Here is a 26,769-nt window from a genome sequence, read left to right as displayed (position 1 = left end):
GCTCTGATGTCATCACCCTTGCTGAGTGGCACCCTGACTTGGGAACTGGAGAGCTGCCTCCATGCCAGAAACCATGCTGGGTGCAAAGGGTAAACAAAGACAATGGGGGTGGGGGAGGGGGGGTTGCCTGATCCAGTTTCAGAACTATCCCAGATCTTTACAATGCAAGGAGCCAGGGAGAGATGGAAAGAGAAATGCAGGCAGGAGGCACCCAGACAGTGTTTTTCAAACGCTTTTGAACAGACGCATAGAGAGAGGAAAGGAGAAGGATTTGAGTGCGCAGGTAAGCAGCCACCCTGCTCCTGGAGGTGACAGGCTCTGCTTTCATTGTTCTGGATACTGGGATTGAACACGAATTCCATTGACAAGCAAAGTTTCAGCTAAAAGTATTTGAACGCCTTTGTTTCTAAAAGAACTCAAGAGAAGATGAAGTTGTTTTTCAGAAGAAAGTTCAGGAGAGCAATAAGGAAGGAACCACAAAATATTTCACATGGGCTTTAAGGGCCAGTGAAACATGGACCCCTGTGACTGAAAGAAGAGGGACAGAGGAACATTAGGGAGTGGAAGGAGAGGAGTGCAGCCCCGGGGAGATGAAGGGGGAGGACAAAGTAGGAGCTGGCCAGGGGAGTCTGATGGTGTCTTAAGGCCAGAGGTCTCAGAACTCGGGCTGTCCTGAGGATCCGAGGAAGCCGTACTTCATTCTGTAGACAGTGGGAATTAGTGAAGATTTTTGTGCCGAGTGACAGGGGGAGGGGTGGCAGAATGAGGTGGAGAAAGGAGGAGACCAGGCTGGGAGAGGCAAGGTAGCACATGTACACATGGCACTTACAACATGCCCCAGGAGGCTCCCTGCGGGGCCGTCCCTGTGCCCAGCACCAAGTGCCCAGGAATGGGAGCGCACAAAGGAATTCATGCCTGAGACGTGCTTCCCTCCAATAATCAGCTAAGCCCTTTGTAGCAAATGGCATTTTAGCTATTAGGAATTTACTTTTTAAAAATTACACACATGTAATTTTTAGATAAATTTTTATTGTTGTTGGTTTTGTGTTCTCCTGGCTCGATTGGCTCCTCTCTCCTCACCTCATCTCCTGTGACCCACGTTGACTAAGACGTATCCTCCCACATTTTTCATATAAATCCTATAATCACATACTAATTTATTTATATTTATATATCTGTGTTTATACACACATAGGTTTTGCATCAATGTTTCCCAATTTTGGATCCTATTGTTCATACTTTTCTACTTCTTTCTTCTCTCTACATATCTTGAAGAAATCCCCCTTCATCATCTGGCAAGGTTCTATGTCAGTGCTTTGCTGCCTCATGTCACTGTACAATGTGGATCTGCTGGAATGAAGTTAACCAGTCCCTGAGGATGGACATTTAGGTTGCTTCTACATCCGTGTCTTTGCAGAGGATGCTGAAATAAACACCCTTGTTGGTTTCGTTAGGCAGCACAGGACAGCTGTTAAAAGTCTACATTCTAGAGCTGGACTGAGTTTGATTTCTGGCTCTGACACTTATTAGCTGTGTTACCTTGGGAAAGTATTAAACCTGAGTATCAGTTCCCTCATTTGTAAAATAGAAGATCATAATAAGATGTGTAACTCATGTAGAGCCTTTAAAAGATACCTGGTCCATAATAAGCACTTAATAAGTATTAGCTATTATAATTATTTTTTAAAGTTTAGTTATTTATTTTGAGAGAGAGAGTGAGCAGGGGAGGGGCAGAGAGAGAAGGAGAGAAAGGATCCCAAGCAGCTCACAGAGCAGAGCCTGATGCAGGACTTAAACTCAGAGTTGGATGCTTAATCGACTGAGCCACTCAGGTGCCCCAATATTAGCTATTATTATAGGAGTCCTCATAGTAGTGATTTTGTTTCTGTGAGATAGATTCATGGGCCAAAGGGGTATATTGGGTTTTACATTTTTAGTATATATCATTTGTTGCATTTTTAAAAATGCTGTAATAATTCACGTTCCTACTGGTAATACATGAGAGTATCCTTTTACCCATATCCCTTTCCAAAAGCGATAATATAACTTCTTAATTTTTGCCAATTTGATAGTTATGAAGTGATAAATCTTTATTACTTTATTTTGCATTCCCATGGCCATAAAATTGACAGTAAAATTGAAATTCTTTGGCTTTTTGATTATTTGGAATTTTCTCTTCTCTGAACAGCTTTTTCATGGTCTCCTTTGATTTTTGTAGAATTGTCTTCCCTCTTCCTTTCAAGTTGTAAGATCTCTTTGAAATCCATACTATAAATTTGCAATCTCAAAATCAAAAGCTTGCCTTTTGACTTTATTTATGGTATTTCTGTCATCAAAAGTATTTTAATTTTAAATATTCAAATATATCTTTTCTATTATAGATTCTAGGGTTTCAATAATGATTTTAAAAGTTTCTACCACTCAAGGTTTCTGAGTTTCTTTTATGTTTTTAATGTTTATGTTCTAGAATATCTAGAGGTTTGAATTACTGAGGTTTGAAGAAATTTTGTTACATTTTTTTACATATGCTTTCAAATTAGAAATTGAACCTATTTTTGTTGTTGCACAGCTAATTGTATTGGCATCACTGACTAATGAATCCATTCTTTTCCAGCTGAATTGAAGTACATATATTAAATCCTCAGGTCTATTTCGGATAATGCAAGTGTTCAAAGGGAGCATTCTTTCTAATGGTTTTGAAACTTTTCCAGAAATTTCTCACAAGTTCTGAAGAAAGCTGGGTTAAGAGATGAACAAAATGGACACAGTCACAACTGGTCATGCACATCTGAATGGTGACTTCTATCTAAACTGATTTATGCCCCACAGCTACTCTAGGGCATTGTTGGGAGGGCTACTCAGATTCGGTCACAGATGAGAGCCGTGAAGCTCTTGATCTAGGAAAGATCCTAGGGACTGCTGTTGGATGACTTGGGGCAAGGGAGTTCATCTGATCCTTGACTCAAATGAAAACTACACACTGACCTCTTCTGTAAGGAGGGGCCATGGGAGGTTGAAGGGCCAGGAGACATCCAATGGGCTCTTGTGACATTGTGGTTTCTAACTACTAATTCAAGACTCTGCACATGTAGCAAGGGATATTTAAAGTGTGTTATCCAGGACTTCTTAAGTTCCATAAAACTCTACAATTATACTTAATACCCACTTGGCCAACCTCTAAACATGTTCAAAGGAGCCTGCCTCCTCCCCCCAACCTCCCCTTGCTAAAGACCTGAAAGCAGAAGATTTTTACCACCCAAGTAGTGTCTGCTTGGAAAGGGAGAGAGGTCAGGGTAGAGGCAAAGGCTTTAGGAGATTTCCGCTTGAGAGGTCCTAGAATTTCCAGTTGTGACACTGATAATGTTAGATCTGTCACCATTACTGACATGAAATGACCACATGGACTCTAGTTGTTGCACGAAAACTGATTAAGCAGTGTCAGATTTGAAACCTGGCTTCTGAAAATTCTTCTTGTGCTGACGACTATGGAAAGAGTGACTCATACCACAGTAACTGCTTAAATGATGCATGATAATACTTAAAACAGAGTGTGTCTGACACTCCAGCATGTGGCCTCAAAATAGAGAAGGTGTTCACCTATTTCAATTGTTTAGACATCAATGCATCTTAGATTTGCTCTGGGAAAAGTGGCATTTAGAATCATCAAGACAGAAAAAGAATTTCTAGTGGTAATTTTAGAGAGGACAACTGGTAGTATCTTTAATGACATTCAAAAATAAGCACTTGTTCTGAATCCCAAGTATTCTGAATTAAAAATTAAAATGAGATTGAAATTCTTATAGCAAAGGATTTTTAACTGAGGGTTACTCCATCCATCCATCCATCCATCCATCCATCCATCCATCCATCCATCCTTCTTGCCTCCCTTCCATCCTTATTTCTTTGCTTCCTTCCACACATATTTATTGAGTGCCAAATTGCGATTAGGAAAACAGACCCTGGTCTTACAGGGCTTACATTCTAGGGGGAGAGGCAAACAATAATGAATTATAAGTATATAAGTTAAATATATAAATATGCTTTATTTCATATAGCAATAAATTCTGTCACTACAAAAAGCTGTTAAGTTGGAGAATTATAAATGGATGGGATATTTTAAATTGAGTGATCAGGCCCTTAGAGATGTTTAAGCTGAATGTGAATCTTTACTATTCAAGCATAATAATCTGAAAATATATGCATTTTCACCATTCATACTTTATAGTAGATACAAAAATAAGATTGGAGTTTTGCAAATTTATAGTTTTGTTGCTTCCATTCAAAAATCTATGAGAATTTCTTACTTGATATTTTCTTATACATCATATTTGGCAAGTGGGAAATTTCATATACTTAAACCCCCATCATCTATAATCCAACATCAAGTGTTGCTCATTTGTTCATTATCCTTCTGAAATAACTTTCCATTACCACTGTTTCTGCCCTAGTTTATTTTCTTTTGAAAGAACTATTTCAACAGCCTCTTAAATGACACCCCATCACCCACTCCAATTCAACTACTTATAACCAGAGCTGACTTTCTAAAATACAGATCTGATCAAGACATTCCTCTAAAAATATTACATTGTCATCTTCATGATAAAATCTGAACTCCCTGGAATCCCATCAGAAGCCCTTTCCTACCGGACATGAGGATGCCTTTATATCCTCCTTATGTCTCATTTTGCATCCACACCAAACTGACGTGTTTGTTTACCCCTCCACCCCACTGTGAATGTTGGGACCTCTATCTGGAAGTCCCTTATTCCCACTCATTCTTAAAGCTCCTTATACCTAATACCAATTACCATACAATGTGGTATGTACATAATAAGGTATATATGGCAATTATCACTTTGTATTGTAATTTGCCTTATTAAGTATCTGCCTTTGCCTTAGTATGATGTTTAGAGCCTGATGCTGGAGCCAGGTTGCCTGGGTTCCAATCCCAACTTAGTTGATGACTATCTCTGTGACTTTGGTTATGTCTGTACCTTATTTTCTTCATCTGTAAAATCAGGATACTCAGTATCGGGTTATAGTATTGTTATACAAAAATGTCTAGAACATTACCTGGCATGGTTAGTAAGCTTTCAATGGATGCTTTATTATTTAGTTTTATATTAATTTCTGTATCTCCAGGGACATAAAATCAGCATACAATAGAGATTAAAAGAATAAAAAGATCAGCATATGAACACCTCACTACTATGCAAATGGAATAATCATGATCAAAGAAGATATGGAATTTGTAGTATTAGTTTGAGATTTTTGTAGTCAAAGACACATACGGTAGATATACAGTTTAGCAAATGGTAATAACTCTAGTGGATGGATTGAAAGTCCTGAATTGTAGAAGCTCTTCTGGTTATTTTTAATCCCTACCTTACACCTTCATGGGTTTCCCACCATTCCTTGCCTTGCATGGTGACCTTGGGACAGGCTGCTATGGGCTACAAAATCTGGAGATCTCTTGCCTTCTGGTTTATGGTTGGTTTGGCTGATGGGACTGGAAGATGGAAGAAAGTGTCAGGATACTCTTTCCCAGCCAGTCTCTGCCTGACTCATGTCTTTTGTGACCACAAGTCCCATGAGAGGACCAACGGGGCTTTAACTCCATCTGCTCTCTCTTGCTTGTCATGAGTGTTATCACTGCTGATTGACAGGATCCTTATCACCTTGGAAAGTCAGTGGTACAGATAAATAAAGAAACAGCAATTACAAGACATCCTTTTAGGGCTATGACAAAAACTTGGATTTTTTTTTTTTCAGTTTAGTATATATAGATTCCTCACTGTATTTATTCATATTGGGATCTCTCGACACTTGACTAGAAACAAAGGGAAGCAAGTGGAATCCATATACCCCTCTGTATATGCTTTGGATTTCCCTGGCTGTTTTCTAGTGTATGTGAAGCCCACAATTAGCAAGCAGGAGCCAGAGAATTTCAAGTGGCTGCAGTCAGGTGGGAGCTTGCAGGGAAGGCCCCTCTGCCCATCTCTTTGGGTAGTGCCTGGCCTGCAAGTGACTGATGGAGAGGCCCTGAGCAGTGTGAGAAGAGATGGAGGCTTTCTGTCAGTAACAGGTAGAGTTTGGGCACCGAGCAGAGTGCAAAGCTCCCAGGGGACATGTGTGTTTACTGCTGACATTGTAAGAGGTTTAAAGCCATAGATGATTTTAAAAAAAGTGTGACTTTTGAGCAATTAATTGCACATGGAAGGTATGAGCCCTCTATATTAATGGCCCTGGTACAAGGAAGGTGTGGCTTGTGGAACAATACTCATTTATGAAGCCAATCTTCAAAGACATGTTATTTCAAACACCTCAAAGTAGCAGGTGTGTGCTAAAATAAAATAAGATGGATCTGTCTCTGCTCCAATGGAGTTTACTTTCAAGGGGGGAATCACATAAAACAGAGTATGAGACACAGAAGAAGGCCAGAGAAAGATAAAGACTAGAATAACAAATGAGCAAAAAGTGACCAGTGCAAGGATGCCTCCTCCAGCCACACCTGAGCAACATTTCAAGCCTGGGTGATGTTTGAATCCTGCAAAGCTGACTAATTTTCTCACTTTTCATTTCTGGTGTATATAGTGAAAAGGAGGGAGTCACTCCTCCTCCCTGGCAGACCCCTGCACAGGCCTGTTCTGCATCAGGAACAATTTCCAGCTTTACAAAGTCAAGGCTGTGACCGTGATGGGTCTCCTAATCTTTATGATCTGTTTTCTTAGGTGTGATGTATTGGTCACATCAAGAATCATCTTTCTAACTGCGCATGTGGGTGGTGGGATAAAATGTCCTGGGGACTAAGGAAGGAAGGAGAGCCTTGCACCTAGGTCTAAGATCAGCCACAGCTCTGCCCAAGGTTGGGGGTGGGGGGAGTGGCACCTGCTTGGGCCATCAGATTTGAGAACTCAGGATTCAGGTTTCCTCAGTGTTGTCAACCTCCTGGCTGCAAGGGTGACAGTAACAAAGCCTCGGGCGGGGGCCTCAGTACCCACTCACTGCCCACACATTGTGCAAGGCCTAGAGTGACGTCAAGGTGTGAGCCCTCCTTGGCGCCCCTCAGTATAAGGCCTGCCAAAGAGCTAACCTAGCACTTGAGGGAGCTCAGTTTTCTTTGTAAAACCATTTGCTACAAGACACAAGGATGGCTCATAGGAAAATACCCCGAAGGGATAGCTGCAGCATCACCGTTTGGCTGAGATGCCCACAACCCAGTAAGGCTTCCCTCCCAAAGCTAAAGCAAGCTGTGCCCCAGTGCCTAGGTTTGCTCAGCCACGGCCATGACCGCCCAAAGGAAACCTGTTCCCTGCTCCCAGGACCCCCAAGGTGAGGATGAGAGAAGAGTTTGAATTTCAGGGCTTTTTCAGGGACCCACGACTCTGCCCACACCCACGTGAATTTCACCATACAATCTGGCGCCTGTGCTGGTTCTGCATCCCTTGTCTCCACCAGCCCAGGGCTAGAGGGACTGGAGGTTCAGAGCTTCAGCCTCACATCAGAGGAGAGGTCCCTGCTCACTTTATAACAATTTGTTGTGCAACGTGCAGCACCACAGGGAACTCATCTGAATGAGCTCTGTGTAGACTGCTAGCTGCTCAGAAAGCTACCTGCAATTTTGTTCCAAGCTAAACAGTAAATATCCTCAAGGAGACTGGGAACGTCCTCAGGCGGAAGTCCTCACATCCCTTCCCTTGGGGAGACGAGGTTAGCTAGCACCTCCAGGGCAGTCATTTTCGGGCCTTTGACCTTTCTGAAGGAGCCATCCAGAGAACTCTGTTACTGCCTGCAATATCCCCGAATAGCCAGTTTCCTTCCTCACTGCAGTGAAGTAACTCACACATGGATAGAGCATCTTTAGCGTCTCTGTGCCAGAGATGAGCAGAGGGCAACCAGCCAGATTGACAGCAGGGGCCGGGCAGTTGGCCAGCCACCTTATCCAGTGGCAGGTGACTGAGGCCACCCTCATGTAGCACATGAGCAGGTCACAAGTCCAGCAAGTCTTCTGTGCTTCTCATTAGACCTCCATCTGTAGCCTCACTCCCTGTTTGCACGAAAACATGCTCAACTGCAAGGTTTTCTTCAAAATGTTGAGTCCCCATAATGCCACCATAGAGCTGACCCTGTGACCCTGTGCCACCATCCAAATGCGGCTCCCTTGGTCATCTCAACGCTCTTACTTCCTTGATGACCTCAGTTCTGTTCACTGAATCATATGTTCTGGAGCCCTGGAGCCCTGGAGCCCTGGAGCCCCCCTTCTATTGCCTGCACACCCCCTCTGCTTCCACCCCTCCAGCCCTCCTCTCCTGCCCCAGCAGGTTCCCCTGAGCACCTCCTGTTCCACCAGGCTGCTCCTTCTGTTGTCACTCTCATCCTAGGTGCACAGCTCTCTGCCCACTCCTTCTTAGCTTTTTCAGGGACCCGCGACTCTGCCCACACCTTGCACATCCATGTTGTCCACTTCACTGCAGTCCTCTGCTCTGCTGGCCCTCCACCCAAGCTCTGCGGGCTCTCACCTCCTCTCACAGCTAAGTCACTCGGCTGTCTTCCAAACCTCAATTTCTAGCCCAGATGCTCTCCTGCCAACCAGGGCTCTGGTTCCAGTTACATAATACATCAATCTGTCTTTATAACAGAAACTGCAAACTACCTGTAAAAGAGTGAATTCCTCATCTTTCCTCTAAATATTGTTTACTTCACGTAACTCCTGTTAGAGCTAGCAGTATCAGCCCACCCAACCGGGAACTCCAGACACATGCTATACTTCTCTCTCTCTCTCACCTCTACATTCTGTCCGTGAACAAACTAGCTCCATCTCTTCTCCCTCCAGGATGTCCCTGAAGTCAGTCCCTTCCTTTTTCAGATGCTGCCTCTGCCTGAGTTTGAACCTCTATTTCTCCCCTTGACTCATCAACAGCTTTATAGCTAGCCTTGCTCTTTCCAGCCTTACCTCCTCAAATGTGTCTCCATGCTATAGCAAGATTTGTTTTTCAAAACCACAAATCCGGTGACAGCATTCTCCATACAGGGTCATCTGCCTCTCCCTTCTGTCCCCAGCCTCACCTCCCACCACAACCCCGAGGTCATTCTCTGCTCTGATCTGTCTTCACTGCTTGCTGAAGGCTCCGTTCCCTTTCATGCTTTTCAATTCTTACTTCCCATTTTGGTTTCTGCGAAGGTCTTCTCTCCCTTTCTCTGCTGAGTCTCTTGTTCAACTGTTCCTTAAGACTTGGTGCAATTAATCATCCCCTTTTTTTATAAGATATACTGGGTTCACTCCCCACTCCCCACCCCCTACCTTGGGTGGACTGAGACATCTCTTCCTGTGATTTAGTACAGTTCTCGGGCTTATATATGCACCCCAGACTTAACACACACAAATGCACATGCACGTTAAGTATAACCTGGCATTTAGGACACTGTAGCATAGCTGTTGGTCTACTCCTGTGCTTCTCCCACTCCCACTCCACAATTTCATCTTTATATCATCCTGACACATAGTACATACTTGGTTTATAATTGCTAAATTCATGAAGCATCCCCATAATACCTTAGCATAGTCATATGTGGTATCATATTTGATGAAAATATTTATTGATTGCTCATTCTCATTCATGACTTCTAAGGCACCGCCTTTTTTAAAAAAAATTTTTTTTTTTAATGTTTATTTATTTTTGAGACAGAGAGAGACAGAGCATGAACGGGGGAGGGTCAGAGAGAGGGAGACACAGAATCTGAAACAGGCTCCAGGCTCTGAGCTGTCAGCACAGAGCCCGACGTGGGGCTCGAACCCACGGACTGCGAGATCACGACCTGAGCCGAAGTCGGACGCTTAACCAACTGAGCCACCCAGGCGCCCCTAAGGCACCGTCTTAAATTTCATGCTCACAGTATAATCTGTGTATGTAGGTACTCTTGTGCTACGGGCACTACAGCACTCTCTACTGTTGGAATGAACCCTGCCTGATATGACCTAAGTCAGAGCTGGCATTCAATTGTCAGGGTCATAAGTCCCCTTAAGGGCCACTTGCCTGCTCCACCGGCCCTGTCTCTGTGTTTCTGCCTCACAGACTTCAACATCCACTCATTGATAAATTACAGGAAAAGGAGCAACAAAGGGCAACCTTTGGTTCTTCCCTTATGTCAAACACTTGATGTAGACACAATGCTGCCTCAGCTCAAGAACTTCAGAGCTCAGAGTTTTTGGAGAGAGAGGACGTGTGCAATAGCTGGAAGCTTCAGCAGAGATGGGTTATTCGGATGCTGTAAACCAAAATGCAGGGATCAGGGCTCTGAGCCCAGGAGGCCACGTATCACCCCAGGAGTTCCCTTTGCCAGTAGCTGCTGCAACACATGATAAACAAGCAATGCCAGATAAGAACCCACATCTGCAGTTTCCAGGACTCATTTCCCTCTTAACAGCAGGAGCACCTGCAGTGAGAGTGGGGGTAATTTTCAATCCAAGTGTGGTGGTGCCACAGCAGGAAAAAGCTTGCAACCTAGATGTCCTATGTGGCTTTTTGGAGACTTCTAATACCCATATCTGAGGTATCTCACCCACAGAATTGCATTGTGTTGACTGATGCTTATCTTCTTACACATCTAAGTGGTAATATGCCTCAATAAAAGAGAACAAAAGAGAGATTGGATTTTCAAGTCAGGAGGATGCTCAGAGAGCACCTGGCCCAACAGCCTTATTTCCCAGTAAGATGCAGAAGCTGATGTCCACAGTGCTAAAACCTCTGGTCCAAAGTAAAAAAAATTCAAACCCACAAATACCTCTAAGAAGCCTCCACCAAGGACTAATGATTTTAGTAGAGTTTTCAATATTTAGTAAAAATTTCAACATTCAACTGTGTCTACTTACCTTAGGGTTTCCTCAGAAGGCAATTACTGGATTTTACATCAATTTGCCATTGATAGTAAATTTGCAGTGTCTTTAGCAATTTATTTCATGTTCTGGGTGAAAATTAACAGTCTTCCTTCTAGGGCTTTGCTGTTCACTCTCATCACCCCTCATAAGATCTGGCCCTCTGCTCTAAACAAGAAATAGTGCTGCTCAAGAAATACAATCCTACTGACTCCTGACCAGGAAAGACCAGAACTTACAAGCACAGAAAGCCAGCCTTCCAGATCTTACCATTCAAGATGGTTTTCCACAAACGCCGACATGGGGCTGATCTGCACCGTGTAGGTATCATTTGCAGAGTACTCAAAGAGTCCGTAGTAAGGGTTGAAGAGCTCCTGAGACAAAAGGAAGAAGAACTCTCGCGAAGGACCACTGTAGTCCAGACTGCAAAGGAAGCAGAGGCCCGGGAAGTTTGTTACATGCGGGAGGTGGGGGCCTGTTTCTATCCAGGTTCTAGTGTGTTCTTTCAGACTCAGTGTAGGGAAAGCAGAGAGCAGCCTCTGTTCTTTACAGTGGATCCCTGCGGAAGCATAACTTGCTGTAGAAAGTGAGGATGCAGTAATTGGTAGGGATGTTGCTTACTAGATGTCCATGAATAAACCCTTAGGGCAGTATTTCTTAACCTTTTTTTCAATCATGTAACACTTATTGTATAAACCACACAGCTGGTCCATTGAAAAGAAGGACTTTGTTGTGAGAGGCATAAAAGAATTTCCCGTGATAGTGCATGTGTATGAACTGAAAGAACTTCCCAGTTTGTTTTGATATACCCTCCTAGGTAGGCCGATCCTCCACTGTTGAGATGGTTTTCTATGAAATCACTGAAATGCTATGAAAAATTTGGTATGTAGTGGTGTATGCGTGTTCTAGGAGGAGGAGCTCTGTGATCAGATATTCAGAAGTGTATGCCACCTGAAAAAGTGAGGATCCAACAGCTTAAGTCTGTATTTTTGGCTCATGCACAGTATAAGGGTATAACCTCAGACTCTAGCACATGTCAATAATCTTAGGCTTTTGAAGAACATGAAATCTAAAGCTTGGCAATACCTGGAGAGAGAAAGACCTCCTGGAAGGACATGATCAGAATCACCTTGGGGCAAAGCTAAGAGCCATCCTCCTCTTTCCTGAGCAAAATAACCAAGATACAGTGGCTCTGGCCTGCCCACATTGAGTGAGGTGTCTGCATAAAACTGCTGGTGCCTCACCCCTCCTCTCCAACAAAGGTAACGTAGAGTTTGTTTCGCTGAAGCTCCTTCCGGGAATAGGCCATCACCTGATTGAAGGTTCCTTCTAACAAGTGGTCCCGACGAATGATGAGCCTGGGAAGAAGAAGCCATGTGGGCGGTGAGTGGTGGCTCCAAGCTCTGATGTTGGAGGGTGTTCTAGGTGAGCTGTGGGTGCCCTGCCTCTCCAACAAGGTGCAGATTCCATCAGTTCAGCAATGGACTCATTTTAATGCTCTTTGCAAAACATTGGGAGCACAAGGACAACATGTACACTTTTATAATTGGATGTATTCCATCATACTGGACTACTTTTAGGATTCTTTTTGATGAATTCCAAAAAGAATCTCTTAAGTTGGATACCTCAGTTTAGACTCATATTTTAAAGATAAAAATAATAAACCTAGAGGGGAAAAATACAACTATTCACTTAGACCCCAATTACAAAGCTATAGAATCCATGGCTTTGATCAATGAGTTAAATTTGTCCCCAAAATAAGTAAAAGGAAATATACATTATTTTATTCTGTTCAAGATTCTTTGTTTTATGAAAAGGTTTATCATTAATTTTATATATATGTCTTTGCTTGAAATCTGATTTTTCTCTCCCTCCTTCTCTTCTCTTTTCTTTCTTTCTGCTTCTCTTCCAGTTTAACTTTCTTTCTTCTTTCTTCCCAACTTTTTTTCTTTCCTCCTTTACATGAACATGAATATTACCACACCAAGGAATCCAATCTCCAAAAAGTATCACAAAGGTTATGGGGGAGAAAAGGATAGCAAAATCTAGCTTCTGAATTCAGGAATAAGCACGGGAGCACTCACTTAATTTTCCCTGGACCCTGACCAAATCCTTTGGCTTCCAGTTTTCGGTAGAAATTGCGGAGCTTGGCCTCGAAGTCTCTCCGGTAGGGTGAAGGGGCTCTTGCACTGGCTCTCTGTAAACCTGCAGAGAGAAGCACATGGTCTGAAGGCCATCACTGATACGTGAAGCAATGTTAGAAGAAGGGCCAACCAGAGGCACATTCCTATGTCTTCATATTTTTCTTCTCAAAGAAGTTTCCCTTGATTTCCATTACTCTTTCAGTTACTTTTATAATAAATGGAAAAAATATTAATAAAGAGATAAAGGAATTCTGATGACAATAAACATTTAAGTCTTGCACTCCATTTCAAGTTGTATTTCTCTTAAAAATACCTTGATTAGCATATCTATTGGCTTAATTGTACTTAAATAATCTAAAACAACATAAATCAAACTAGTCTCAATTTTTCTTGTAAGTTTCTATACTATAAGAAGTGATTGTAACTATGATGAGGCAAGTCAGACTGTAATACATATGTATGTCATACTTCTCTAACTATATTGATCCTAAATTAAACATAGGTGTCCAGTAGGGCCCAGAGCATTTAGGAATTTGAATTAGATTACCTTGCATCATAGAAGAAACATTTATAATAATAATAATAATAATAATAATAACAACAGCAACAACAATAAGTCATTCACTCTATATAGAAGAGAGTTTTTATATCATTCAGGATCTTTGTAAATGTTTTATTATCTTTATACACTTTTTAATGAAAATAAGGAGTGGAAAAAATAACATTCTTTTCCAAGTTTTACAGATGGATAGAAATACAGCTTGCCCCTTCAATAACAAATAAATAGTTATATTTAATAGTTATTACTTATAAACAGGTATTATTTATTAGTTATATTGTTAATATAATATTAATAGTCATATAATTGTATATTATTATATTATATATAATAATATATAATTACAATGTATGTTATAATTATATATAATTATATAATTAATAGTTATATTATTAACAACTATTTATTAGTTATTGAAGCCCCTTTAATTACTACTTATTATATGCCAGGTATTGAATCTATATTCTAAAGAATACTGATACCAACAAACTCACAGGAATGAGAATATAATTACAAGTTGAGATGATTGCTGCTCATGAAGGAATGGAACTCAGTTCTTTGAGATCATGTTCTTTGAGAACTTGCCCTCTGGACAAGTTCAGGAAGGCTTTCCTAAGAAATAGCTGAAGAACAAGTAAGCATGAATTAGACTAAACTAGTTAGGAAAGGCCTCTATTGAACTAAGACAAGAGATGAGCTGGGAGAGGAGCAATCTAGGTAGAGGATCAGCATGTGCAAAGGTACTGCAGCAGAATGGAAAGTGGTGCTCCAGTTTATCTGGACCACAGGGTATAAGGACCAGAGTGATGCAACACAAGCGTTGAGAGGTGGGCAGGAGATGATCAAACAGGATAAAGTCTACTTTGTTAAACAGTTTTGTTTAATGCTAAGCACAATAGGCAGCCATTGCATGAGGGCTGACATGATGAGACTAGAGTTATGAAAGCATCAGTCTTTCTGAAGTAGAGGCAAAAATAAATGAGAGGGATAAGGTGGATTTAGAGAGCTTAAATTGGACTAGGGTGGTGTCAGTGGAGGTGAGAAGTAGACAGACTGGAGGTGTGTTTAGGAGGCAATGAACTGGACACAGGTAGTGAGGGAGAGGTGGGCTTCAGATTTTGTAATTGAAGGGACTGCAGTGACAGTCGTTGAGAGGGGAACAATGGAAGAAGAACAGATCTGTAGGGGAGATAATGAGCTTGGCCTTTGATGGCATTATCTTTGAATGGATGATTGGAAAGAGATATAGGTTGAGAGAGAAGAGAAGAAACCTGGGACTGAGTCTTGAGCATGGTAGGAAGTGAAGGATGAGTTTGAAAAGGTGACCAAAGTAGTAGATGAAATGCATACAGTAGTGTCACAGAAACTAACTGAAGAGGTGACTCAGGAGGGAGAGCAGTCAATGTCAAATATGGCTTAGTGTTAAATGTGAGAATTACCCAGTGAACTGTGTGCCCAGATGTCATGGTGACCTTAGTGAAGACACCTCCTCTAATGCACAGGTGTGGAGCAGAAGGAGAGGTAGGCTTTGTAAGCTTGTAGGATTGGTAGCAGGCATTTGAGAAAATGTTTATCTAATGGCTTCAATTTTCTCAGTGAAGGGAGAAGGGACATATTTGCTAGGAGAGACACAGAGGGTTGGAGGTTTGAGGGGAGCATAAACACTTGAGATTGCAGTGGAGAAGTTTACAAAGGAAATGTGGCAGAGTTTTCTTTTGGGTGTTCAAGGTCCATGTGAAGTGAGAGATGACTAACTTATAATTTATAATCTGCCCTGTCAGGTGAATTTGATCAAGAACGCCTGAGCACAGATGTAGAAGATGCAGATAGTACACTTGTCTAGGGGCACAGTTCTGCAAAAAAAAAAAAAAAAAAAAAAGAGGGGACCGTGGAATTTATATCACTGGCAGAGATGTTACTGAAATAATGAACCATGGAATCTATGCCAGATAAGGGAAGGACAGAAGGGAGGGGAGAGGTGTGCATGAACTAGAGGTCCTGATGAAGGCAAAGGACAGTAACGGGGAGAGCAGTTGAATAAGTGTGTTGGACAGGAACAGGATGCTTGAGTCAGTGATTTTAGAGATGACAACAAGGGTGGGAAGGTGACTGTGGGAACAAGTGGTTGTGATGGGGAAGGGGAAGGTCATTCCAGACCAGAATTCCAGAAACCAGAAGGCCAGGGAAATGAATGGGTGTCCTTGTGGTTGTTGAAGTCATTCAGGATGATGGAAGGACTCAGCGAAGGAGAGGGAGACTATGAGACAGGTACCATAGTCTTTGGGAATAAGAAAAAAGCTGGTAGATGACAGCAACTGGGGGTGGGGGGAGAGACACCTGAATGGTACAAGCAGGGAAACATGAAGGGCACCAGCCCCACCTTTGGGCTCCCCAGCAACTGAAGTGTGAGGGAACCAACAGCCACCACTTGAAAAGATGTATCCTCAGTGAAATGCCAGGTTTCAGGCTACAGGTAGAACTAGAATACAAGTCTGTAGGTGCAAGTATCATTTTCTGTCCAGTAGATTACAGTATATTTTATAATATGATTTTTATGCTTCTGGTATTACCACTGCCCATGATGTATTTTTCTAATCATTTATGCTTTACAAAGTACTTTGGCATAAATATCTATGATTTGCTATCTCTGTAGCACCCAGATAAATTTCATGAAAGTCTAGAAAAATGAGAATTACAAAATTTAACATCAAAATTTTTGGACTGCGTAATCTAGAACCTCATGATCAGAGCTAGGGTAATAAAGAATTAAAATGAATTGAATGATTGTTTGGATTCATGGTATTAGTAATGCCTCATTAGGAAACTTGATTCCTTTTATAAAAGTCATACAAGTAATTCTCATTTAGCAAATAACTCTTTATTCTCTATTATTTTTCTATTTGTAATATGATATCTCCCCCATGCAATGATGTTAAAAGCATACTATAGTGTCAAATGTTTCAACCAAAGTGCAGATACTTTATCAGGCTGGAACAATCTCTATAAGAAAATGGCAGATCATCATGCAGATGATGGTCCCCGCAAACGGAAGGCTCTGCTTCCCAAAAGTAAGTCATCCTGTGTGCACGGGAACATTTCCAGAACTGGCTCTGGAAAAGCTCTTTGTCCTCCTTTTCCCAGGCCATGGCATCTCAATTATGTTGTATGTCAGAGGCAGCACACATTGGGCATTTCCTCAGCAATGCCATTGGTGCACTGGTTTGGAGGAAATGACAAGGAGACACTGACTTAGAAACAGATTTTAGCAATTAATAAACTCTAAGAGACATTTCTGAGTGACATGAGTTGGAAGAGGCAAACTAAAAGATATTCTAGTTTTAGAGACCTTTGGCAGTACTGAGTGATGCTGAGTGAGACATCCCTTCTGAGGGACTGAGCACACTGCTAAATTCTGTATTTCTTGTGAGTTTCTCCACTGGTTTCAAAAGCCAAGCTCAGATTCTGACTCTAGAAGTTGTGAGGTAGGAATCTACTAGGTTTTTCTTTTCTTTTCTTTCTTTCTTTTTTTTTTTTTGAGAGAGAGAGACAGAGAAAGAGAAGGAGAGAGAATGTGCATGCATAGGTGCAGGTTAGAAGGAGAAGGAGAGAGAGAATCTCAAGCAGGCTCCATGCCCAGTGAGGAGTTCAATGTGGGGCTTGATCTTATGACTATGAGGTCATGACCTGAGCCCAAATCAAGAGTTAGATGCATAACCAACCTTGCCACCCAGGTGCCCCCCTTACTGGATTTTTGAAACTAAATCCCTTTACATTTATCTATATATCTATATCCCTTTACTTTTAAAGTTATGAAAAGAAATTTGGGTTTATCCTCAAGACTTAGAACAAGGTGGTATTGCAATCAAACAAGTGAGGAAAAACTTTCCAGTGTCTGGATCCCATTTGGGAGTATGAATTTGACTTACACTAATTATCTGGATGAACCCAGGAACAAAAGCTTCTTTATTTTCACTAAACAGTTCAGTATACATTTCCTCATTTGGAACAGAAATTACCTATAACAAATTTCTGTGATATGAGTAAATTAATCCTAACACATAAAGAAAACTGTAGGGGAACAATTTCATGTGTAAGAAAACTCTTCGACAGACAGCTTGGTGGGTACATAATGGTGGTCCCTAGTAACCATATCACCTAGTAATTCCTTTACACGTTAACACAAAGTTACTAAAATTGGTATCTAATAACATTCAGAGTCATAAGGCAGAATGTTTCAGAAAGGGCTCTTCCCTTCTAAGTGCTTGCAGAGTACCTTTGGAATGTAATAGTAATTTAGAACAGGGGTCAGCAGACTTTTTCTGTGAAGGGCCAGATAGTAAATATTTTAGGCTTTCGTGGCCATCTGGTCTCATTGCTACCACTCAGCTCTGTTGTTGTAGTATGAAAGTTCTTATAGAAAATACATAAATAAATAGGTGTGGCTGGGGTCCAATTAAATTCTATTTACAGACACTGAAATTTGAATTTCATATAATTTTCACATGTCATGAAATACTGTTTTTGTAAAAACATTTTCAAATTATTTAAAAATGTAGAATGCATTGTAGCTTGGGGGTATTACAAAAACAGCCAGCAATTTGTCAACACCCAATGTGACAGTGTGCTTTCAATCAGAAAATTGAAAGGGAGGAAGGGAGAGAGGATGTATATACAATCACCTTTTTTCCTCTTCATCTGGAAACACAGATGTCTCTACAGGATACAGAATGCCAAATATTCAAGTTACCTGGGGAGTTCTGAGGTGAGGAACAGGGTGAACAGCGGGGAGAGAAGCTGTACCCGGGATGAAAGGCAGTCTGCAGTGGGACGTAGGACATAATCTCTTCTTCAAAGAGACTGCACAGTGAGAAAAGAAGGAGAAAGAGAAGGAAATGGTAAAGGAGAAGGATGAGAAGGAGGAAGAGCAGGGGGGAAGAAGAAAAAGAAGAAGAAGAAGAAGAAGAAGAAGAAGAGGAGGAGGGGGTGGAGGAGGAAGGAGGAGGGGGGTGGAGGAAGAAGGAGGAGGGGGGAGGAGGAGGAAGGGGGAGGAGGAGGAAGGAGGAGGAAGGAGGAGGGGGAGGAGGAGGAAGGAGGAGGGGGAGGAGGAGGAAGGAGGAGGGGGAGGAGGAGGAAGGAGGAGGGGGAGGAGAAGAGAGAGGAGGAGGAGGGGAAGAGGAAGGAAGGGAAAAAGGGGAGGAGGGGGAGGAAGGAGGAAGGGGAGGAAGGGGTGGAGGAGGAAAAGAAGAGGGAGAGGAGAGGGAGGAGGAAGGGGGAAGAAACAAAGGGGGGAAGAAGAAGAAGAGGGAGGAAGGGGAGGGAGAAGAAGAGGGGGAGAAGAGGAACAAAAAGAAAGAAAGAAAAGAAAGGAAGGAAAAAAGTTAGTTTTCTGTCCATGAGTGTTCACGAATTGGGGTGATAGTGGTTACAGTTCTCACAAGGCAACAAAAGCACTTAGGTTCACTTAGATAGGCAAAAGCCAGTATGCAAATTCTCAGAGTTATTTTATGCTCTAATTAATCATACAAAAATAAATTCTCCATCAAGTACTGTACACAGTTCTTGATACCCCAGTTGTAAATGTAAAGAAAGCAATGGACAGCAGGTATAAGGGTGGGGCCCTACTTTAGTTGCAGTCACTAGAATCCTCTAGAACAAATGTTGAATGTTTCAGTCATAGCTGTAGTGGAGAACTACCCAGAGCAGCTTTTCCAGAAGGGTTTCAGGCTTAGCCCCTTACCTCAGCAAAATGACTAGATCTGCATCACAGGACAACTTTTCAAGCCCATGATTGCCCTCAGTCCGAATGTAATGGATTTTCTCCCTAGAACAATGTGGGAAAGAAAATAAGAATTACACACCAATACATAAGCTAAGGAATAAATCCCTTTCTGATTCATTTTGTCTGTCAATATGGCTGAATAGCAATTTTCTAATGTCCAGTGAGTTTTGTGGCATTTTAAGTTTCTATTGCAGGTTCCCATGATGCTCTACTAGGGACCACCCTTCCTCAGACTCACACAGGGATGGAAGCTGAGGAACACAACAAGGATAGGACCTCAGATAGCAATGACAGTCAGGAGTGAAGATGGATAAAGAGAGCTGCTGGAGGACTGTCATGAGCTCATGGTGTCTCGGGAGCCATGGGAGGAAAGAGCAAGAGGAAATCTCTTGAGAAACCTTACGCCTGCTGGAAAATGTATAATGCCACACTGAGTAAGGGAGGGTCTGGTGTTCAGAATACCAGAGTCCCCTAGGTCAGTCTGAGCACAGGCATCAATTTCTCTGTTTAATTACAATTTGCATTCTCTCTTTCATGACCTCCAACTATAACCTGGCAAATTATTCTGAGTCTATAGATAAATGACATTTATTTTGATCAAATGAACTCTGTACTTTGCTTCTCTGACATTCAAATACTCAAATATTATAGGGGTGCCTGGGTGGCTCCGTCGGTTAAGTGTCAGACTCTTGATTTCAGCTCAGGTCATGATCTCACAGTTCGTGAGTTTGAGCCCTGCATCAGGCTCTGTGCTGATAGCATGGAACCTGTTTGGGATTCTCTCCCCGCCACCTGCTCTGCCCCTCCCCCCCATAAACATTTAAAAAAACAAAAACAAATGTTCAAATATTACAAATACCACAACCAATGGTTTTTAATGGTTTGAAAAAAAATAGAGCAGATATTTCCGCACATCATTTTGCAGGGAGGATGTGGAAACCTAGCCAAGAGTGCAAACACCATGCCTCCTCCACCACCTGTTTCTTCCTCCGGGTCCCTATGTTCTTGATTCCATGTTCCTGAGCTTTGGCCTCTAAATCCTGATACCACCTCACAGGCCTCTTGTTTGGAAGACTTTTGTGGTTAATTGACTTCAGCCCCACAAAGGACTCTTCCGTTCATATGTCCTCCCAATGACAATGTCCCTAGGGCAGATTATCCTGTTGCCCTAGGTACCCATATGTGGGTAAGCCCCTGGTCTCCTTGCTTGGAGGAAAAATGGAGAGAAAATTCTAGTGATTGCCCTTTGTTCCCAGGGTCCCTGAGGAAACGAAGTCCAAAGGGGGTCAACTCTACTAGGGCAGCAAAGTAGTTCTATTATCTCACTACCCACATGGAGCATATCCATGTATCAGCCAAACACAGTTTTCTGAGACTTCCAGTGGCTCTCCACAGGACATTGCATCCTCTGTCACATATATGAAAATTTCATGCAGACCCAGTGGTCTGGGGGGCCTCCAAATGCCTCTGGAACTCAACTCCAGTTCCATTGGAACTGGGAAAGATCTCTGAAGGCAAGAAGGCCATCTGCTCCTTCAACATATATCCCTTGCTCACCAGGAAAACTCCAGTGCAAAAGTCTCCTCAGAGCTCAGTTCAGTAGAGCCACCTGTCTTTCTGAAATCTTGACATCTCCCTTTGTAGCTTCAAAGACCTCAAAGCTTAATATCCAAATGAAATCCTTGACATTCTTCTATCATTATCACTGAATTCTGATCTTGTCTTTTGTGGCCTTTAAACACATGCTACAGCTATATATTTGACTTAAGGAAAACAAAAAGTCAAATTTGTCTATTGTCTGCCTTCTTCAATAGGTTGCAAATACCATGCGAAGTAGGGCCAATGTCTGTTTTGCTATGCTACTGCATACACAAATCCAGCACAATCCTGATTCAGAATACTGGCACAATAAAAGCACTAGTTGAAAGAGGAATGAATGAATGAGGACTAGTACCATGTCCCTTAATGTGAACAGATGTCATTAACTTCTGGGTTTTCTGGCTCCATCTTGCCTCTCCACATGTGGCTTCCTTATGATTCACTGTTGTCTGCTGAACACAGTTTTCTGATAACTCACTCTCTACCCTTTAACTCAGCAACTGGCTTTGTGGACCCAAGACAGTGGATCGATGGCTCCCTGAGATGAGCAATGGCTTAACAGGGTCACAGTCTCCACTTGGGGACAACAGAGGAAGCAGGAGGTTATTCCTTTGGGAAGTGTCATAGGAAAAGGAGGTTTTCTTTTCAACTTCTGGACCTGTAAAATGGAGCTGATGCACCCTCACAGCACATCGAGGGGCAGGCACAGGCCCAGTCATGGTAACTAGTGCCTGGCTTCCTGCTTCCTGTAAGCCTGATTCCCTGAGGAGCAATTTCTTGTTCTTGTTCTCCCTTTTTAAATCCGTGGCCTCTTAGTCGTTGTGGGCCTTCTGTTTTTGATGAGATATTTGGGTTCTCATCTTGGGTCTACAGGTCCTTAAAAGAATCCATATCTTAAAGAAGTTATTAGTTTCTGTACAAAATAATTGCCAAGATTTTTTCAATTCCAATATCTCCTAATTCCAAGTTCTGCCATATCTGGAAAATCATAATTATACAATTCTGCACTGCAACAAAGCCTTTAAAAAGTCTTTTAAAAAGTCTTTAAAAAAAGTCTTAAAAAAAGCCTTTAAAAAATATCACTATTGCATGTGAAACTATGCAAAAGTACAGAAAATGGCTTCCCTTCCCTTGAAAACAGTTCACTCTTTTACCCAGGGGATTACATTTTTCACTTTGAAAATAACTTAAATGGGACTCTGGTGCCTTTGGTGAGATCAAATTCCTCCAAAAAATAAGCTGTGAAACTCATTACTTAGTGGTAGAATCAGAAACATAAAAAATGTTCAAGAGCAGCAAGCTCTCAGAAATTTTTCAGGTAGTACAACTCCTCTGAAAATCCCTTGAAATTCCCTTAAATTATGATGTACCGTGAGTCAGAGAATAGCCCACAAATAAATGACACAGTAATGAAATGGGTAGAGCTGAACATAAATGGAAATGACAATCACTTGTGTGAAAGTTCATCTGTTCATGCTAAAGATCTTTCATTCACTCTAAATGTAATTAGTCCTTCTTCTCTTCAAAGAGGACTAGGTTCTGAAGGGGAGAGTGACACAAAGGCAAAGAATGGAAGGTCCTGCTCTAAGGAACCTATGTATTGTAGGGAGACATCAGTATGGACAACTATAAGAGATAATGGAAAAATATCCTAGAGGTACAAAAAGGAATGCCGTTAAAGCAAGAAATACTAAAGTTTGCCTGGGTCAGTGAGTCTTTGCATTTGGTTTGAGCCTTTAAAATGAGTTAAGAGGTCCTTCAGAGAAAAGCCACTCCCCAGAGGGCAGAGGTAGGAGATGACACAGACTGTCTGGTGAAGATAGAAGACTCTAGAAGGAAAAAACTAGTGTGGGATGGCGAGTTAGGTTAGGGCCAGACTTTGGAGACCATGGAAACTGTGCTTAGAAATCCTGACTTTATTTCACAGACAATGGGAAGGTGTTTTTTTGTTTTTTGTTTTTTTTTTTGAAGGGAAGTAGTAGTATAATTTAGTCTATGCCAAAATAAGGTAATTCTGGTTATAACAGGGTGAGAGAGATACGTGGTATCTTCTAGGACATTCCTGCAAAATCCAGGAGAGAAATGCTGAGCACCCAAACACAGGCCATGACAGGGAAGAATTAAAAAAAAAGAAAAAAAGCTGGAAGAGAGAAAGTGAGGAGGCAGATGTTTGGGTGTGGAGACAGAAAGAGGGAGGAGTTGAGACAAGGCAGTGGGGAGGACATGGTTCTAATTCACACAGAGTAAAACACAAGGGAAAGAGGTGTCAGTGAGGGTGTGTGCGGAGGGGGAAGGACAGCGAATGATCCACTCTGGCATGATTAATAGGAATTTGAATAGCAAAGAGACTATTTTCAGGTGTTGGTGATTCACTGAGGAAGTCAAGGCAGAGTATTACAGTTGTCAACTAGATTCAAAAGACCACCAAATGGGAGGTAAGGAATCAGAGGCATTCAGTGACTGCATTCCCACCCACCTTGCCTGATCCTTTATACACATACCCATAAAAGCATCTCCCCAGTGCCCACACAGTGACCTGTTTCCAAGGAGATTAAGGGCAGATTTGAGCTGAATAACATGCCTCCATCAATGGTTCCTAAGAGCTGGAGCAAGAATTCGAATTCTAAGGGGACACACTTAACCATCATGCATTGCCAGCTTCCAAAATGCTGTGTAGTCAACTGAAGCAGAGTGATACTGAGATATCTTGGAGAGAAAGTGGGATTTAAGTTCAGAGGATATTTTCCCTTTTTATCACTTTTGGTGGCTATCCTTTCCAAATGAAGTGACTCAGTTTCAGAGACACTCATGCAACAATGACATTAATGAACAGTAAGATTTAACCAGTTAGAACATATTTTTTTGATACTTTTTGTTTGCTTGTTGGTTTATTTTCTAATGTGTTCATCTAGTTTTTTGTTTACCATTAAACAATGATATTTTAAAAATAAAAACATTTAAAATGGATTAAAGACCTAAATTTGAGATCTGAAACCATAAAATTCCTAAAAGAAAATACAGGTAGTAATTGCTTTGACATCAGTCATAGAAAGATCTTTCTAGATATGTCTCCTTTGGCAAGGGAAACAAAAGCAAAAATAAACTATTGAGACTGCCCCAAAATAAAAAGCCTTTGAACAGTGAAGGAAACCACCAACAAAACAAAAGACAACCTAGTGAATGGGAGAAGATATCTGCAAATGATACATCCAATAAAGTGTTAATATCAGAATATATAAAGAATTTGCACAACTCAACACCAAAAATCCCCCCAAAAATTCAGTTAAAAATGGTCAGGGGACATGAATAGATTTTTTTCCCAAAGAAGACATACAGATGGCCCATAGACACATGAAAATATGCTCAACATCACTCATCATTAGAGAAATGCAAATTACACCACAGTAAGATATCATCTCATGCCTGTAAGAATGACTAAAATAAAAAACACACACAGAAAAGAAAATAAAATAAAAAACACATTGTGGAGCTTCAGAGAACATTAGAATTCCTGGATCCTTCAGTTGGAGTATTCAAGACATAATTAAATGCATGAACAAAATGCATCATAAGCTTTTATGCTCTCTCCACAGATATGTTGTCCCACCTGGACGACTAGTTGGAGCTACAGGGTGAGGGACAAGCCCTTACCTGAGTGTGTGGTTTCTCGCCAGGCTTGGCTGACGCTCTTGCAGCATTTCAAAAATGTTTGGCTGGCGGAGAAATGCCACAATCTTGTCATTATATGCTGAAACAGACAAAAGTGCAAGTTGTGGTTGAGTTTTCAGCCCAGAGATGATTTCTCTAATGGTTGGAAAATAGCTGCTTGATACCAGGATTAATGCAAGAGTTCGAAGGGCAGGTAGCACACTCATCAGAAAAATGTAAGCTCTCGAGGGCTCTTTGTCCGTGACATAATAGCATTGTCATTTCTAAAAGATCAAACCAAAGTGAACTAGATCTAAGTTAATTATCCTTAATATTCTAAGACCTTAACGGGGTGTTAACTCACCCCTGTGTGAATAGGTGAAGGAGAATAAAATCATTCTTCCACAAGCTATTTTACTCTCTTCCTTCTGACTTCTCTTGGTTATTTTGCCATAGTTATTATGGCCAAAGATTCTTTGTAACTTCAAAGAAATCCATTTCTGAACACTTGACACTTACAACCTGTGGCCATGGTTGATTTCCCAGTAGTCATAATGGAAATATCCAAATCCATTTGGGCTTTCTTACCTCATTTCCCTTGATACAAATGGCACGTGTTTTAGAAGGAGGTGGCTGAGGTTAGGAATGAAGACTACACTGACTTGTCCCCAGACACACATGGGAAAAGAGGTCTAAATTACAAACTGCATCTAGTAGCAATAAGATCCATCACCTCATTTAAACTATGCTCTCCTGTACTCAGCTAACAAATCACTGAAAGGAATAAAGAAGGGGCTGAGAGTCTGGAAAATAACTGAGACAGGGAAGAGGGAAGAACAAATCAAGGAGGGGAGGGAAAGGGAAAAAGGGCAAAGGAGGGATGGAAGCAAAGGGTAGGGGGTAGATTTTATCATAGGAAAGGAAAAAGAAAATACAGAATCCTGAATATTAAAGGACTTGTGATAAGAAAAACAAGGCTAAGGACTGGGTATCCAGGATCCCAAAAGCATGATACATACCTAGTGGCAATGACTCATGTTGATGTTGGCTTCGAATAGCAGCTACCAGGCTGTGTCCTGGCCTGGCCAGTAAAGAGGCTCCTCTGTTTCGAGAGACTTCTGAAGCCTAATTTCAAATAAAATTGTTAGCATTGGAAATATTATCAAATTCAGATGGTCTTTTGATACTAATTTTCCAATATGAGGGGGAAAAGACCCAGATATCACTTAAGTTAAAAAGCAATGAAGTTACAATCTTCAAAATGAATGGAAATAAGCAAGTTAAAAAAAAGATTAGGTAGGATGGTTGATGTGCTATGTTAGGGTTTTTAAGAAAGTGATTGTGCATGGGGCGCCTGGGTGGCTCAGTCCGTTAAGCATCTGACTTCAGCTCAGGTCATGATCTTGCGCTCCATGAGTTCGAGCCCCACGTCGGGCTCTGTGCTGACAGCTCAGAGCCTGGAGCCTGTTTCAGATTCTGTGTCTCCCTCTCTCTCTAACCCTCCCTCCATTCATGCTCTGTCTCTGTCTCAAAAATAAGTAAATGTTAAAAAAAAATTAAAAAAAAAGAAAGTGATTGTGCCAAATGTCCTAAATGTTAACTAGATTAACATACTGACTAAAGAACATTTCTCTTCGTAAATATGTTCAAAAGACATAAATAAATTCTACATGAATACTATCAATAAAGATGGGTTTATGACCTTAATTTGTGAGAGTTGGTACTGAACTTCAGAACTGAATGTGGAATGGACTTGCTCTTTCCAACAGCACGTATCACCCTCAGATGGCCATTCTTTGCTAATTGCCTATTATTCCATTCACTGTGCTGGCTACTCTTCCTTAACATAGTATCTTTTTATTTTCTCAAAATTCTGGAAGATAAGCATTATTAACCACATATTACAAGCAGAAAATCTGAGGATTGGATAAAATTAAGTTTTTACAAAATTTTCAACTGTAAGAGGCAGAACCAGGATTTGCTTGATTGCAAAGCATTTGTTGACTTCTCTCATGCTGCTAGCCTGCATCCAGTACCTTGGTTTTGGATGGGCATTTTGACAAAACGTCATGGAATACAGAACTTGCACAGCTTAAAACTGATATTTGTGATGATTGATTTAGCTCAATTTTAAATTTCAGAAATCCCCTAAGTCCTAGAGCATGAC

The 26,769-nt window shown here is 41.4% G+C and overlaps 1 protein-coding gene across 5 annotated transcripts in view; it reads right to left on the bottom strand.

The window, feature by feature from the left end:
- Nucleotides 1–26,769, bottom strand: part of HECW1 (HECT, C2 and WW domain containing E3 ubiquitin protein ligase 1) — a 422,722-nt gene that overhangs the window by 41,046 nt on the left and 354,907 nt on the right. For all 5 annotated transcript variants that reach the window (XM_058725487.1, XM_058725484.1, XM_058725486.1 and 2 more), the window contains 7 exons: nucleotides 25,622–25,727; nucleotides 24,606–24,702; nucleotides 19,314–19,397; nucleotides 18,324–18,433; nucleotides 12,958–13,078; nucleotides 12,118–12,231; nucleotides 11,144–11,296 (listed from right to left, as the gene is read on the bottom strand). In XM_058725487.1, the coding sequence (XP_058581470.1) occupies nucleotides 11,144–11,296; nucleotides 12,118–12,231; nucleotides 12,958–13,078; nucleotides 18,324–18,433; nucleotides 19,314–19,397; nucleotides 24,606–24,702; nucleotides 25,622–25,727 (785 nt within the window). The remainder of the gene's footprint in view (nucleotides 1–11,143; nucleotides 11,297–12,117; nucleotides 12,232–12,957; nucleotides 13,079–18,323; nucleotides 18,434–19,313; nucleotides 19,398–24,605; nucleotides 24,703–25,621; nucleotides 25,728–26,769) is intronic.

This window comes from Neofelis nebulosa, chromosome 4 (assembly GCF_028018385.1).
Source record: "Neofelis nebulosa isolate mNeoNeb1 chromosome 4, mNeoNeb1.pri, whole genome shotgun sequence".
NCBI lineage: Eukaryota > Metazoa > Chordata > Mammalia > Carnivora > Felidae > Neofelis > Neofelis nebulosa.
This window is presented reverse-complemented; position numbering and strand designations above follow the sequence as displayed.